Source organism: Gymnoscopelus braueri (genome assembly GCF_963280865.1).
Source record: "Gymnoscopelus braueri genome assembly, chromosome: 3".
NCBI classification, from domain to species: domain Eukaryota; kingdom Metazoa; phylum Chordata; class Actinopteri; order Myctophiformes; family Myctophidae; genus Gymnoscopelus; species Gymnoscopelus braueri.
In genome coordinates, this window is record NC_137612.1 from 24441947 (window position 1) to 24459646 (window position 17700).

General features: G+C 42.0%; 1 protein-coding gene across 2 annotated transcripts in view; it reads right to left on the reverse strand.

Annotated features, from left to right (window-relative positions):
* The window catches only part of ece1 (endothelin converting enzyme 1), a 39241-nt gene that overhangs the window by 13541 nt on the left and 8000 nt on the right, over nucleotides 1-17700 (reverse strand). Inside the window, exons 2-8 of one of the 2 annotated variants that reach the window (XM_080423959.1) lie at nucleotides 15690-15776; nucleotides 10507-10645; nucleotides 5989-6201; nucleotides 5743-5867; nucleotides 5413-5559; nucleotides 2565-2630; nucleotides 1708-1896 (exon numbers count right to left, since the gene is read on the reverse strand). In XM_080423959.1, the coding sequence (XP_080280085.1) occupies nucleotides 1708-1896; nucleotides 2565-2630; nucleotides 5413-5559; nucleotides 5743-5867; nucleotides 5989-6201; nucleotides 10507-10645; nucleotides 15690-15776 (966 nt within the window). Of the gene's footprint in view, nucleotides 1-1707; nucleotides 1897-2564; nucleotides 2631-5412; nucleotides 5560-5742; nucleotides 5868-5988; nucleotides 6202-10506; nucleotides 10646-15689; nucleotides 16320-17700 lie in introns of those variants that run through there. The other variant, XM_080423958.1, reaches the window with a different exon arrangement.

A 17700-nucleotide genomic window follows, 5' to 3' on the forward strand; every position in this document is an offset into this window, starting at 1 on the left:
TGACTAACTAACTTAGGGAATTAAGGGAGGAAACATCGACTGACGTTTTAACCGGAGAACCGGGTTTTATTGCCCTTTTAATACAGGCTAGAACTGGGTTGGGAGGGTGCCGAAAAACAAATAAAGAGGCTGCTCTGTCTGTCTAGGCTGAGTCTCTCCACACAATAGTGTCTCTGCCACTTGTTTTCCTTTGCGGGTTTCTTTCCACCAACCACCTTTTCTCATTGTTTTAACCCCCTTTTCTCATTGTTTTAACCCCCTCTCAGCCTGACCTAAAACTGCATACCTGAACTAGGCACCTCCTCCCCCCATGAACATCCTCTGCACCAAGCTGAAAGAGTGGATCCAGGTGGATCCCCACATGATCCTCTGGATAATGGATTTCCTCCTCATAAGTGAGCAGTTTGTTAAGGTCAAGCACCTGCTCCCAGGTCCTGCCCTCCGGTAGGATATATGGTGCCTCTCTATTCAAGAAGGCAAAGGGCAGTGCCAGTTTCATCACCTCTGCCATTAGGCTCCTTAATAAACAAAACCCCTAATACCTGATCCAGCTCACCTGGTCGAACTGGACTTGCTTGCTAATTGCATGTGTGATGTACCTGTATATACTCAATGTCAATGTAAATGAAAACTGGCTCTCAATTGATTTTCGAGGTTAAACATAGATTGAATGAGTTAATGAATGAATGAATTAATTAATGCTTGGAGGTGGTCTCGATCACTCTTCCACTGAGAAATTTCGACCCGGTGTCAGGTAGGAAACCTCCTGGTTGACAATGTCAGTAAAGTAATTTAAAGCAGAGAGCTCACTGGATTGGACACTAGATGTAGGCTACCATCATCTTTATTGTAGTTCAGACATCGTTGCAATGTTTTCCAGAATTGTCAAGGTAGCCAAGGAAAAGACCAAAACCTCTAATGCAAGTACCTTCCACCTAGCCAAGATGTAGTTCATATCCAGAAGTCATATAACAAAAAATGAATCAAGTCACTAAGTAACTAAGTTAACTAAGTTAATTAGTTAAAATAAGTCACAGAGCTGTACAGTTTCTTTGGTCAGTATTTCATGGAACAGGAAGCGACCAGAATGCTTTTTCATTCTCTGTTTCAAGAAGACTTAAGTGTAAAGAAGGCAATGAGCATGCTCAAGGACCACGCTGATGCTGATGCCGAAAGAGTACAATATCTCAATTTAACAATGGACCTCTGGATATGAGTTATAGCTGGTATTGGATAGACGGACCATAACTTGTTAGTGGTGTTTCGCGCGTACAGTATGCTGTTTCAGTTTGTCCGTGGGCGCTTCGTCCCGTGCTTTGTCCATGAAACTGAATTTGACGGCTAGCTGGCCAGAGCCTCGGAGAACATTTAATTAATGTCAGCCTTATTATCCTTTAACCACCTGAACCCTAACGTCCCTATTCTAGTCATGTCATAATAGGTGAAAGGATTTAGTTCAAAAGGAAAAAAGAACAGGGCCAAGTTCATACCCCTGAGGGACACTGGTCAGCCTAACTTATGTTGGGTTTAAGTGTTTATGAACAAAATGCAGTTATGCGTCATCTTTTAATTACTGTCTGCAGGTTGATTTATTTTATTTTCATTAAAAACTCTTATAAAAACCCTCTTGTATGAACATATGGATCGGGATTACTAATGTATGCAGTTGTAATCATTTGATCATGTGATCACATGGTTGCCACTCACCGCCAGATCCTTGGCCTCCATCTTGTGGTAAATTAGCTCCTCGTCTCTTCTCTCTTCCTGTGGAACAGTGATGTTGGCTAGGTTGATTTCCAAGTCCACAATCTCCTGCATTAGCGTTCTAGACGTCTGCTCGGTGCCTCCCAAAAGGACTCCTAACTCCACCAGGAAGTCGAGGTATGCCGTCAGATACTGCAAAATACAAGTTGCCAGCGGCAGAAGGTGGGGTGTTAGCAGCGGATATTGATGAAATTCAATTAAGACAATAATCCTGCGCTATGTAAATACAGACTACTACAAACACAGAGTTATTCCCTTGGAGCCTGAGACATTTCTTATTAGTTCTTCATTTTCTGTTCAAGTGGGGTAAAGTCTACAATGACCCCTTGGGATATTTTCTTATTAATTCTAAATTAAATTTAATATGTTTTCCCCCTTTTCTTTTAATCAGTTTTACACTACATTGAAACTCGGCATCATGGTTTATATTGGCTTATTTTATCTAATACTTCCTACAACAAGACTTTTTGGGTTGCCTCAAACACTGTTCCTACAGTACAATAACATTTACAGTGTAGCAGATATAGCCACTTTTATACAGAGATCCCACAATAGTAGCCTAACGAAGATCCATCATTAATGCCGGCTTTGCGTTTTTAACCAGAACCAAACAATGCTGCACTTGTGTCTCCTATTACATGGCATGCAGGTGTTCCAGAATCAAACATGTGACGTGTAACACAAAAGCATGTAGAATAACGGCATTCCCGTTATTCCGTCTTGAAAATTCCCGTCTTGAACAGGCTGTGTAAAAGGGTCTTATTACAACAAAACAACACTGCAACCAAACAATACATTACCTTTTCATTAGCTGTTTTGTTGAGGTAGTAATCCCTTGAGGGTAATCCAAGGCTTGACTGGTCAACCTAAAATTAAGAGAAATATCTTATGACGTGCAGTTCAAAACCCATCACGAGCATTCACAAGCCCACTCCTGTGTTTTGATTCCCTGTTGCCAACAAGGAGCTGCTTGCCAAAGATCATATCAGTATCATTTAGATCTTATCTTTTCACCCCGTAGAGGAATAACCTGTGATATTCAAATGTTAAGTGTGAGTGCCAAACTGCTGCGAAGTAAGCAAAGATGTAAGTGGATTCTTCACACCATGTAATACAGAGATATAATTCATCCTGAGGCTTGCACCAACACCATGGGAGTCAATTTCATTTTCTGTTTTTGGCAGTGGGGGGGAAACAGAGGTTACACTTTTTGGATAGACTCTGTTTTTCTGCCTGTTTGGTTTGCTTTTTGATCGGGAGGGGATAAACAGAGACAGTGTCCAAGGTGGGATGGATCTTTTTTTAGTTTTTTATTTAGAGTAGCCAATAACTTTCCTCCCCTTTTTCTCCCACATTTCTGTGTTTTGCCACTGCTATTGTACCCCACTGGCTCACCTTCCAGTGAGGAGCCCACACCGGGAGGATATAGCACTTCCATCCTACTCCTCCCGTCCAAGTCCCACTGCTGACAGGCACCATACCAGTCCGGCTCTGAGTGTCTCCAGATTTAAATGTTTTATCCCGTGCCCTGAGCAGAGTCTGTACCTCGCAGATGAGTCATAGTTTAAAATCTGTATCCCTGAGCAGAGCGGAGTCTGTACCTCACTGTTCAATCATGGTTTCTGATTGGGAAACACCATTATTAAATTATGCAGGTCTTAATTACCATCTTATGTCTTAACTTAAGACGTGGAGGCGTGGCAAATGGCATTTTTCTATTATGAGTGCGGTAATCTGCGCACTGTGCCAAGGGGCTACTAACGGCCCAGAATTAGGTGTGGTTTGGGCGTTACTTTAATCAAACCAATCAGAGTATCGGCTGCCATTCCCTTTGAAATCAGCACACGACACAGCACTTTTTTTTCCTTTTTTTTTATCCCACTATTTTGTAACCCAATTTTTTACACCCAGTGCCAATTTTCTATGTAATCCTGGGCACTACCTTCCCTCTGCCAAACTAGGGAGGCCAGGGCCGAGCTCATGCCTCCTTCAATGCATGAGAGCCAACTGACCTTCTTGTCACCTGACAGGGGAGAGGTTCCCTGGTTGGACGTAGCGCGTGGAAGGAACACGTTATTCCAACCAGTTCCTTTCCCCTCCATCAGACGCCCCGGCTGGCCAGGGGGAGGCAGTATAGTGACCAGGATTACTGCATGTTTTTGTGAGGGTACCTACCCTAGGAGACTCGGGGAGAACATGCAAACTCCACACAGAAAGGCCCTTTCGCCAACCCCACCGACACTGCACTTTTGATCTCACCACTTAACACACAGCATTTTCCATGCTGTGTGTTAAGTGTTGAGATCAAAAGAGAAAGAAACATCACATGTCCAAGTGCATGCATGGCCGTCATAATCACTGTAGCCTCTATGTGACTGTCTCAGGTCCAAAACACATCTGTTCCATCTCTTGACAAACCAACAAATATTCACATTCTCAGTTGCCTATTATTAAAGCATCTCCCCCTTTCGATCTATCTCAGTGCAACAAGTGGACATACATAGGTAGGTTTCACAAATTTGTGCAGCTCAGTGCTGCTACTGCTGCCCAAAAATATCGGATCTCCAAGCAAAAAACGGTCGCTACGTGACACGTTTTATGCTTGCAGATCAGATATGTTTGTGCAGCATAAGTGAAAGTAAGAGGGAAGAATAGAACGCACTTCGTTTCACTTCTAATAATTGGATTAATGAAGGAATAAGCCTTTGAAATGCCACCTTGAGTGGAACACGAGTCTCTCAGATCGGATGGATTGATACGGGGTGAGTAGGGCTTTGGCTGTCTATCAGGCATGCGTGCATAATGTGCAATGAACTTTGAATTATAACAATCGCTTGAGAATTGGCAGAGTGCGGCCAAGTTAAACTGCTGGTGTCCTAAGATTTCTTTTTGTGCCACGTCTTCTCTTGGAGGTTGGAGGCTGAAGAGTAGGGGTGACCGCGCCTTTGCTCCTGCCGCTCCTAGGCTTTGGAACAGCCTGCCCTTCCATATTAGAAGTGCTAATTCTATCGAGACTTTTAAATCCCTTCTCAAGACACACTTTTTTCTTTAGCTTTTAATCACATTTAAAGGGATACTTCACTTTCACATAAAATAAACATTAAAAATATATATTAAAAAAAAATGAAAGAAGTTATGGCAAAATAAAGGCCCCCTCACACATTAGTAGGACACTCTAATGCGTGAGGGGGCCATGAATTTTCCATAACTTTTTTCATTTATTTTTAATATATTTTTTAAATGTTTCCCCGGCCCTAAAGTGAAGTATCCCTTTAAGTCTAAGTCTTGATCTGATTGTTGTATGTGACCAGCAGCGGTTCCGGTAGGAGACGCAAAACGTCTCCTTTGTTTCTCCTACCGGAACCGCTGCCTACCAGTCCGCTGGTCATCCAATTATTGGCTTAGGAATGCGACAAAAACAAAAAAAAATATATGAATTCAAGTCTCCATGGGGTGACTAATCGATAGAAAAAAAGTATTTTTTGGGGTGAACTATCCCTTTAAGGTCATGATTCAATCTATCTTCAACATTTAGAGTTTTGAGTAAAGACTATCATTTTAACTCAACCAAGAACCTAACTTACATTACAATCTTTAAAGAATGAAGCCAATAGAAGCTCCTTGCATTGACACTTCCAACTCCCTCACCTGGATTATGTTACTGTTGGAGTTCTTGGAGTCAGTGCTGATGAACACAGTGAAGAATGGCGAGGTGCGGTAGTTGGCCGACACAGTGCGCAGAACCTCTTGGAAGTTGTCCTTGTCCCAGGGTGAATTGAGGGCCCATCCTCCTGTCTGAAACAAGGAAGAATTTAGAGAGACGCTCGTAGAAGCTGCTCACAGATGTAGATGTACAGTATGTGGAGCCAATTTACAAGAAAATACATTTACTCTGGACAAATGCCAAAGCAATTGAAACCATTGTAAAATCAAGAGTTGTGACAGGATGAGGACCTCGCTTTTAGTAAATTAAAGCACCTGATTGATGAGCTCTTGCAGCGGCTGAGCCCCCAAAGCCTCGATTTTGGCCTCGTTCATGCAGGCCTGGTAATACCTCTGGGCCTTTTCTTCAGCTTCACTCAGACCTTTCATTGTAGTATTTTCTGTCAAAGAAAGGAGCCAGAAACAGAACAAAACAATGAAAATCAAGCAGGTGCACATAATACATCTTTACTGTAAGAAAGAGCGGCAGAGGACAGTGCACTGTGACAAGAAGACGATTACCTAATAAACCCTTCATTACAAGCATGTTGTGCTCCCAGAGGTTACTGAACGGACCCGAACGAGATTTGCCCTCAGCGAGGGGGTTGTTCTTCACCCATCCACCGCAAGCAAAGTTGTAGAAGTCATGGCAGGGGTCCACGGAGCGGTCCAGATTTCCCATCACCGAGCTGGCCACTATTATACATGGCTCTGTCAAGCATAGGCCAGGGTGAGCTGGAAACAAGGGAGAGGGATTAAAATGAATGGATGTTTTAATACATTTCAAATTTGTTGATGCAGGGAAAGCAGACTGATCGCAGATGCCGTTTTTCAGCACCATTCTGTTTCACATTCACATACCTTTGTAGTTGACATCTTGGCAACTGTTAATGCAACCGTCACCTTATGCAGTTGTGGGTACAGTATAGGGGCCTTAATCAAGGGCATCTCCACATTAGAGAGGAGGGCATTTCTAACTCATTTCCACACCCTCTATAGACACATTCCGCTCTTGCAAAGCCTGCACGTCATCAGCCTGCTTATATAGACAACACTCTGTTTAATCTTCAGACCTTTACACAATTTAGAGGGGCAGTGAGGACAATCCAAAGATTTTCATGGTGGGAGATCCAAACAGGCAGGGATCTTTTCACGCCATCTGGAACCCATAACTCTCTAAAGGTAAAAGCCAAGATATTGATGCCGGAGGGAATTAACTTCTCCTTTTCACAGTCCCACAGAAATAATTAGTTGGCTGTGGGTAAGGGGCTCTCTTGCTTTCCAGATTGTTACAATTCAATTATTATCAATCCTCTGTAATTGTTAACAGTAGATTAAGAAGCGGAAGGTCCTTGTGCCTCTAGATTCCCCATGGGACCTTTTCTCCTGTCACACCAACACGTGCAAGTGATCCATCTGAGTTCTGTTGAACAAGATTCTGAAGGGACAGTTTATCCCTTTGTATTAGATCTTCCCCTTCAACCTCATCTTAAGATGCAATGCACCTTCTTTCCATATCCCATAGTCTTGATATTTTGATGCCTTGATGTATTGATGTCTTGATGTGTCTTGATTTTATTCTTGATTGTATTCTTGATTGTATTCTTGATTTTACTCTTGATTTTATTCTTGATTTTATTCTTGATTTTATTCTTGATTTTACTCTTGATTTTATTCTTGATTTTATTCTTGATTTTATTCTTGATTTTATTCTTGATTTTATTCTTGATTTTATTCTTGATTTTATTCTTGATTTTATTCTTGATGTTCTGGTTGTGTTTTGTGTATGGTGTATTCATATTTGTATTGTAGATATTGTAGATATAATTGTTATGCATCTTTAAAACTGATTTAACTTTTGTTGTACAGCACATTAGTCAACATTTGTTGTTTTTAAATGTGCTTTATAAATTAAATTGACTTGCCTTGATAGGGATGGAACCCAATGTACAATTGCTGCTATCTTATGTAACCCCAGCGCAAGAGAAATATCTGAACATGATGATAAGTCACAGAAGCAACATAATTGAACTGGTGAAAAAAATAAATAACCTGGCACAGAACAGAATGCAGAAGCCAACCTTTGTGGCTTTCATAACCGCAAGCCAAATCAGTCCTTTGGGGCTTTAGCATTGCTTTTGTGCTTGGATTACCGCCTGAATGTTTTTCCTTACTGAGGATAGGATATAATAGGCCATGGCGTCTTTTGTATGATATGGTATCAAGAATATTCAAGAGATTTTTGGGAAGAAACTATTTGAGGGGCTATGTGAGTGACCAAAAGCCCCTGGGAACTGAGTAAGGACATTTTGGATATAATAATGTTTGGCCTGTAAGAACATTCAGCACATTCTGTCTAAATAGAAAACTAGCCTGTTTTGCATGTGAAGCTGTTTCAACTCCACATTTTTCTAAAATGTCTGGTGAAGTCAAAAGGCCCTGCAGATAAAGCGCCAGTGACGTTCGCACCAATGACGTGCGCGTCATGTGAGGCCACTTGCTCACCATAATTGCACAACAATTATTAATGATTTTAACCGCACTGACCCAAATGGAACAAGCGAGGTTCCGTAACAGCAGCGTCTCCAAGGATCCCCATTGCCCAATAATAGGCTTTTATTGGGCATACTTTTGACCCCCTTTTGATAAAAAATAAAGTCAGGAGGATAATAATAATAGTAAGATGGGCCATTACTATGGCATTAAAACAAATAAAAAAAATAAAAATTAAAAAAAACTATTTTGACTACTAGTCGAATAGTTTTTTTTTTTTCCAACAAAGTCGACTAGTGGTTATGTCACAGGACGATTGAATAACCAGGACGATTGAAGACAGAGCGCTCGTTTTTAGGCACGGGGCTTCGGGGCGAGGCGGGGCTTTGCTGCGACGCGGACCTGTCTGTTGTTGTTCCCCCCCACGTAGCAACCAGGAAGCTACGCTAGGGGAACGCTGAACACGCGTTCACACGCACGTGATAATAGTTATTGTCCATGACGGAGGCGCGCCGACTCAGCAGAGCTTGAGGCCGAGGAGGCGCGCCCTCACGCCTCCAGGCGCGAGTGCCCGCGCTGACCGGCCGATGCTCTGATAGTCGACACAGCGCCGTCCGAGTTGTAAACCGATAGGGACAGAATAGTTATTTTCATGGATCACTGTGTGTGTGTGTGTGTGTGTGTGTGTGTGTGTGTGTGTGTGTGTGTCTCAGGGAGAAACTAAAACAATGCGTGTGTGCGCGGTAGGACATTAACAGAAAAGTCGAATATTCGACTATCAAACCGACTATTCGACTATCAAACCACTATTCGATTATTCTATTTAAAAAAAAAAAAGTTTTTTTTTTTAGATTTTTTTTTTTAGTGGCTTTTCTACAGCAGACACGCAGCTGTGAGCTCTGGTGTGACGTCAACTCGCATTCCTTGAGCCGAGTCATCAATGCCATTGAAAAAAGGAGAAAAAAAAAACTTTAATCTTTTTTTATTATTTTAATTTTTGTAATCAAATCGATTAATCGAATATTCGAATACTTCTAGGTCGAATAATTCGAATGCTAAAAATCACTATTCGTGAATGCCCTAGTGCGCGGGCGCGTGCATGCGTGCGCGCATGTGTGTGCATGCGTGCGCATGTGTGTGCATGCGTGTGCGCGTGCGCACAAACGCGCACGCACACACACACACACACACACACACACACACCCTCCCTCTAGTCTGGCTTGCATTGCCCTCTAGCGTTGGTTTTACAGAATTGCCTGAAAACAAGCGCTCCTTCTTCAATCGTCCTGGTTATTCAATCGTACTGTAACAGTTATACTAGTCGACTAGTTGGTGAAAGCCCTAATGCACGCGCACACACACATGCTCAGACAGTACTCTTTCTGTTCTGTTTGCACTTTGAACGGCAAAGCTGAGCTCTTGAACTTGAACCTTGAACTTGACGTCATATAGAACAGGGTCATTTTCTTTGTTGTTCTTCTCATCCATATTTTAGCTTTTTATTAACGCGTTGACACCACCAGCTATTGTGATCAAAGGAAGATGGGACTACGGTAGTTTCACAGACAAATCTAATATTTATTATTATTATATTTAATAGACCTTTGTCTATTTCATAAAGAAAACAGACTTGTGTTTCTCAAAAGTGAATGTTGAACGGTCATACAAGTAAAAACACAAACATATATACACACTGCAATACACGTTTGAGGTCGTCGATGCCATATACACATTATATTTTGGTAGTCAGTAACCTGCGTCACCGTAGCATCAGGCGCTTTCAATGTGTCAGCCCCTTTAGAGACTTTTTTTTTTTTTTTGTAACTCTTGATAAAGAATGGAATACAATTGAGGACAACCAAGCTCTTATGGCAAGTGACCTATAGAGTCCAATGACGTGCTGAAACAATTTCCTGTGTCAGACCTTATAAGGCCTAAAATAGAGACAAAGGTCTGAGAGGAGATCAGGTTAGCGCCCTAAGGAGCGTACATTGTTGTTCCTTTCATTATGGCGAAGTGTGATTTGTCAAGGGTGGAATAATGGAAGGAAGTGGCATTTAGTTTCCCTTAGCAAATATGAGGAAACCAACGATGAGGAGAATTTGACTGGAGGTGACGTTATACCCACAAGTAATTTTTGCATGACGAATAAGCTCATTCAAAGGACAGCCTCTTGGTTGTGTTTAGTGTAGCCCATCAATAGATGGGCTACACTAAATGTGTGATCAGTACACACACTCAATACACAATCAAGTGTACGAACATGATGAACACCTTAATATTGAGTTTGATGCCTTTGCACAAGTCATGGCTCAGTTGTCTCAGCCCATTTCCTCCCCCCAATAGCTCGTTCAGTTGAAGTAGATTTAACAGCTGGAATGAAGGGTTCACAGATCTCAACGGCACAGTTGATATCATAGATTTCCTAATAGTTTGTGCAATAAGCATATTCTGCATTTAGCCTGAGTGTTAGATTAGAGCTGTCTCCTAATAATTCTGTCAGCATTATGTCAACAAGCATGTCATCTGGCGAGAATTTCAACTCACTCTGTTTGTAGAAAATCCCTGTGGTGATGAGAGATATGAACAAGGCAACCGACAGAAGGCACACTCCAACCAGAAGCCTCCTCTCAATCGGTGTCTTCTGTGTCCAGCATTTAGGACCATAGCCATCCCGGAGAGATACCTGCACAGACGCACACACACAGTCACAGTTTAATTATTTCAATGAAAGAGTGTAGTAGTAAACAATAAAGAAAGGTGTAACACACATACGCACACAAGCCAGTGTTTGCACGCATGCACGCACACACACACACATACACTTCTATAATGAAAGTGGTAGCATGTTCTGCTATTACAGTTCAATTCTAGTCATTGAGGTGCATCGAAATTACAACTTGCAACTTCCACGTTAGTGAATGAAAAAAATATATGTTTTTAGCTGCAATCGCAGTCAATTCAGTTTGCAAAATGTCTTTCAAGTTCAAATGTTTCAGAGGGTGTGGATCATAGGTTCGGGTTTCTAGGCACGAATCCTTATGCATCATAGAGTCTTTCAACCCTTTACATAAAAGGGCACACAGTCTTCCATTCTTCATGCTCTTCCAGTTCAGCTTTGTAGTATGAAGGTGATTGTGCGTGCCTCAGCCCCAGACTATGACATGACATAATGGAGGAGTTGTCACAAAATCTACTTGTACAGCTAACCTGTGACTAAAAGTGAATTCAATCATGGAGCAAGTCAACGAGCGGACAGGCATGGCAAGGACATTATACAGTACAACATTTGAACTCCTCCTGCTGCCTTGATAGGCTGCTGCTAAGATATACACTAGTATAGACGAATCCACAGACGCGCTGCCTGTAGCTGCCTGTAGGCGGCCATTGCTGCGGTGTCGCGTCCGCAGAGCGTTGACACCGCAGCAATGGCTGCGCCCAGGGCAGCGCTCCGTGGATTCGTGTATATACAGTATATACCGTATGTACAGTAGCATGTTGTTTAGAGAGATGCTAAATTTTATTTCTACTTTTGTAAAGAGCTGACATCAACTCGTGCCAGATTTTCTGTATATGGTAATCTGCTCTGTCCACACATGACACGGTTCTCATCCATCCAAACAAGATGGGGTCTAAAAACAGCTTGGCGTGGTTTCCCTGTACCGGAAGGTCCCTGTATCGATCCCGTCCGGGCTCCCCCTGCGTTAGCGTTACTGTCAAAGTGTCCTCCAGCAAGACACTGAACCCCTAACTGCTCCTAATGAGCAGTTGGTGCCTTGCATGGTTTGTTTCCTCCAACATTGGTTTGTGAATGTGTGTGTGACTGGGTGAAAGTAATGCACATTGTAAAGCGCTTTGGAAACCACCATTTAGTACTTAGAGGCCATGTGGAAAACCATATTTGGGCAAATATTTTATAATATTTGGGCAAAAACTCCATTATTGGGAAAATTGGGGGTATATACATACACGATACAGTACATTACAGACAGACAAACACAGCTCTATACAGCTCGCCTCCTCGGGTAAAAAGGAAGTGAGAAATGAGAATAAACTGGGCTTTTAGGGAGGTTAAAGAGACAGGAGCTAATGCAGCTTTTTCAGAGGCTGAAATTAAGTGCTTCACAAAGTTTTTCTTTTTTTTAAGTGTGAATCATGCAAAGCTACTCTAGTGGAGTCCCAGAATAAAAAATATAATGGCCGGAAATTAGCATAACAAGTCCTCTTTATTAAAAGTAGCTCGCTGACCAGGATCTATCCAATTCACACCTTTCAAAGGCAATAGATTCGCACTTGCAGTCTTGCATCTCTCAAACACAAGAACACAAACCCCCATTGCCTCTATTAGATACTCCCGGGGGGGAAATCTCAGTACTGGCATACTAGGTAACCGGGTCCCAGTTGGAATGAGATTTATAATTAGTGTTTAAGAGTTTCACGCAACTATTCTTAAATGAGTGTTTAGTGCAGTGTATCTCTACTAAATTACCCAGCTTTAGCCTCTGGCAAATATCTAACTACATGATGAAAGTATGCATTAAAGCCTGCCAGAGAATATTTACATACTGTATTTCATACTGGAATGTTTCCAAGAGACACTCAAAAGTATTTTGCAGGCTGTACAGGTGGCTCACAAATGTATGTGAGCCAATCGTATTGCTAAACGTCACAGAAGGAAAGAGGAGCCGACAAGGCCTCATTGTCATTGTAATTAAGACACAATAGTTGTGTTTTTCCAAAGCTCACCTGTCAGACCTGATATACTTAACTGAATAAGTCAGAAAATAAAGCAGACCAGAAACTGTATTGTACTGTATTTCCTGGAGCGGGCTGAATGAAGGCACCAAGTATCACTCATGCGATACTTGATGATGACACAGAGAAACATTTTTGGACAATTTCAAAAGGCTCTTGGGATATATTTAAATAGTCTGATTGGTTGAGACAGCCTTACACTAGACCTACTTTTACTTTTAGTAAACACTTTTTGAGCAGAATATGATAGTATTTAACCTCTTTCAAACTGGCATCCCTATGTTGGGCAATGCAGGAGTTTTGGGGTTTGTTTATGATTTAAAAAATAATAAAAATATTTCACAAACATTTCAGAAATGTTCAATAAATGACGGAAATATCAGAGGCTCACAATGCATATCGATGAGTTGGCCTTGTGTTGCGATGCTTTTGAAAGTTTGCCTATTTCATGCTGGAATCATTTCACGGGCCACGTCTTCCACAGATCACAGGTGGCTAACAGAATGCTCTATATCACTGGTGTAAATGAAATGTCAGACATGCTGCTGGAAAAGAGGGGGGAAAACAAGCTAGCCCTCATCTTGTATGCCACACAGAGCAGATGAAAATCAATTAACCCCTACTTTTGTGTCGGAATTAGATTTACCCTGATTAGCTAAACTGAGAGTTCAAAAGTCAAACTGAATGTGGGCAACTCAAATGACAAAGCCGCGGTGGGCTTCCTAATCCTGTGGAGCTCTCTACGTTCGGGGTGGCTTGGATTTAATCTGTATTTCTTAACATAATTGAGAGTAACTCTCTGCCAAGTCTCCTGCGGTTCACCCACACAATTTATCGCACACTGTGAAAACCACAGCAAAATGGGAAAGCAAAGGAGAGAAAATCTATTGAATTCTGGACTTAATTGTGCTTCAGCTCAAAGTTATTCCCGCCCAAATGATATAATAACGGTGTTCAGTACCTATAATAAAAAGCTAAAACTTGTTACAGTATATAAAAGACTTTAATCCATCTGTATGATATAATTTATATTATATTATTATGTCTATGAGATTATCACTTTGCAGTAGCAACTGCAACTCTTCAAACCATGAATTATTTCAATGAAGAAAGAGTGTAGTAGTAAACAATAAAACAAAGTGTAGGTTAACACACATACGCACACAAGAGCATACATACACACACACACACACACACACACACACGTAATCAGTTTGAGATCAGACAAACTTTGATTATGAAAACTATGATGAATAATTGCCACTAATACATAATCTCATGGGCCAGATGGTTGCCATGACAAGACAAACAATCACACTACTACCCCACAGCAGCACGCTGTGTACACTATGCTAACCGTGTCACTTTCCACTGGTGCGTTTCACAAGCAGCTCTGCTCAAATGACTGCCCGGGACACTCTGTTGAGAGTGGGGGAGGATCCTAGCCAGGCTAGACACAACATGAGCTTTATTCCATGGTCTAAATGCCTGCACATAAACCAAATGGATATTGAGCTTATACATTGACAACGACTGCGTTACAAGGATGTCTAGATAACCATCACCTAAACTGTAAGGACAAAAAGGCAGTCACCACTAATGTCAGTGTTATAACTATGGAAGGAAAAGGGTGCTACAGCTATGACCGAAAATGTAAATCTAAAAAGTATGGACAAAAGTTTTGGCTGACTAGTCAACACTGAATATCAGTTAACCTAGTGCTGCAGACATGTGCTGTATCAATGGAGAATTATGGCTGACATTTGACCCACATATGAGTGAACACATAACTGACTCATCAAATGTCATAAAACATAGTTGCTAACTAAAATATCATACAATTACTGCAAGCTCCTCCCAGCATGTCAAACATCATAGATAGAGCTGCTAGAAGCATCTGTTTTGCAGGTTGGCTTCGGCAATGTAGCTTGTCAAAACATGGGCCTCAAAAGTGCTGTTAATTTCAAGGAGAGTGAACAATAGCATAATTATCACATACAAAATATCACACCAAAGGAATTGGTTAACTGAACTACATGTACTGTTCAGATTTTAGAGTCAGTAGTTTTGCAACAGAAAACGAAGTTTGGTTGCAATAATAAACAGCAGATGTGAGTGTCATGGACAACACAAAAGAGTCAGTGTTATACAATATCACAATAGTGATTTTGTAATTATGACCTGGCAATAGCCTGACAGCTTATCGTGGTTTGTGTAAAAAGAAAACCTCTAGCTATAATTGCAACAGTTTAACATTCTAACTTTATGGGTAGACCCTAGGCCTGTGGAACATGTGCAAGAGCCTTGAGAACACCTTAAAAAGGCATGCGTCTCAGTCTGGAAAAGTTTGTTTAACCTACATTCCTGTACAGTTGACTTTTAAAGATACCTGAGACTACTGATATGGCACAAATAATACTACAGGGTACAAAATATCTATGAAAACATGTCTGTGTTATCCAATATTATAAGAGATTCCAAAACGGCCACATACACTGTAGCCAAAGACAGTCGGCAGTCACTGTATACATCTTTAATGCAGAGCGTGAGAAACAACAAATTGCATGTCCACTTGTGTGAGTGTCAACATAACAATAATGCAAGCAGAGCAGCATTGAGTTTACAACATGGAAGGAAGTCTTAAACTTTTTTAAGTCCAAGGACCCCTTAGCTGAGAGAGAGATGAAGCAGGGACCCTCACTATATATTATATGCTGCAGATTAAACTTTTTCATAGATTTCATAGATAACTTCGTAGACTTGTTTGACAGCACTATCATGTTGGATTCATGTTAATGTGTATTTTCAGACTAAGTTCTCCTCACAATAGGGATGCTAGGGTTCAAGTGGTTAATGTAAATAATAAAGTCCCTCTCACACAAAGATTTGGCAGCCCCCCTGGAGTAACTCTGAGGACCCCCTAGGGGTCCCAGACCCTCTGTTGAAGACCCCCGGTATAGTGTGTAGACATTTACCTGCATGGGTGATGATGGATAGATATCGTCACCAGTGGAGTCCACCAGGTCTTCTTCATCCAGGGTGGCTCTCTTGTACGTAGACATCTGAAAAGTCAAATGCAGAATAGAATCCCTCAGTGCTTCCATGCTCCGTCAAAACCCTCTCCTCTCCCACTGATGTGTGTGTGTGAGAGAGAGCCTGTGTGTGCCTGTTTGTGTGTGATATCTATTCGTCAGGAGCCTCTCCCAGTTCTGCAGGAACAGTAATCCTGAAATCCATCAGGATTCCTCAGTTCCTTAAGAGTAGTCGTCAAAAACCAGTCAAGCTCGCTGACCGGGATCTACAGTTTCCTCCTCACGCCTTTCAAATGCCTTGCAAGTCTTGCCTGCCTCAACCACAAAAACACCATCCACAAACCCCCATTGCCACTATCAGATACCCCCGGGGGCTAATCTCACGGTACGGTCAACCCCCCTGAACGTTGTACTTCAAATGGACTCTTCTTGACCCGTCTTTTTAAACCAGCCTCACAGCTCTGCTCTGGCAAACTCTTTCCCTGGACTTCCCATTCGGCCCGGTCTGTCCAACATGAAACGGCAGACAGAAAGACGGAAGACTGGTGAAAAACAGGAAGGAGCACTGACTTGCTCGACTTACGTGACTGAGATTGTGTGTGTATACGGGAGGAGTGTGTGTGTGCATTCCACAGGGTGGTTTCATTTAGATTCAGGGAGGCAACCTCCCCTGGTATAGGCCACTCCCACTGGTGCTCCCTATAGGACAAACTGCGCTAAGGAGGAGGAGTAAGTAGACTCCCCCCACCCATGCTTGTTTTTGTTGCCCATGGTAACTGTTACCTGATAGTCATGACAGTCGATTGTTCTTCACCCTGTTTAACCCATCACCCACAGGCTCATTGAAAAGCAGTCCATGCACTGCACTTAAGCAGGAGTTCTCTCCTCACTGGAGTGAGGACTTATTGGCTTTGTCCCAAATCACTCTCTTTCACTACTCCCTACTCCCTATAGTTCTATGTAGGAAACTAAATAGTGAACTAATTGGCAAAAAAACAAAAAAAAGCACTTCACAGGTCGCTGTGAGTGCCAGATCATTATCAGCATTTTTGTCTCCGCCAGGCCGAAGGCATGGCCGAGACTGTTTTCGCCCATGTCCGTCCGTGTGTGGGTGTACTGTATGTTTGTGTGTTCGTCCGTCCATCTGTTAACAGCTAGTCTACGGCACCGTTGGACCAATCGGCATGAAACTGTACATGCACACTCCCTGGAGGCCAGAGCAGAACCAGTTGTCCAATTTTTCACATCTGCCTATTATAGCGGCACCAGCAGGCCAAATTTTCCAAAACCCATTTTTGGCTATTACTCCTACAGATTTTGTCTAAACATCGTGCAAATCGGTACACATTATCTCTATAGTCATGTGAACAAGACCGATCGGTTTGTTTTTTCATATTCCATCCTGATTGGCTAAGATTGGCTTCCAAAGTTTGCAGGTCCATTTTGAACAAAATGCCTTAAATCATGAACGCAATATGCGATTGCCGTTAAACTTTGCACGCACGTTCCCACTAGGCCAAGGAAAAACCTCTGCCCTAAATTTCTCACATTGGCCCTTTTATAGTGCCACCAGGAGGCCGATTTTTGCAAAAATCGTTTTGATATTAGTCCTACAGATTTTGTCCAAACATCACGCGAATCGATACACATTCTCTGTGGTCAGGTGATCAAGTCCGATCTGTCCGATTGTTCAGATTACATCCCGATTGGCTAAGATTGGCATCTAAAATTAGCAGGAGTGGCTCCTTTGTAACAAAATGCCTCAAATCATGAACACAGTGTCCGATTGCAGTGAAACTTTGCACACACATTCCCACTAGGCCGAGAAAGAAATGCCACCCTTTTCAAATTGGCCTATTATAGCGCCACCAGCAAGTCGATTTTTGCAACAAATTGTTTTTGATATTACTCCAACAGATTTTGTCCAAACATCACGCAAATCAGTACACATTAT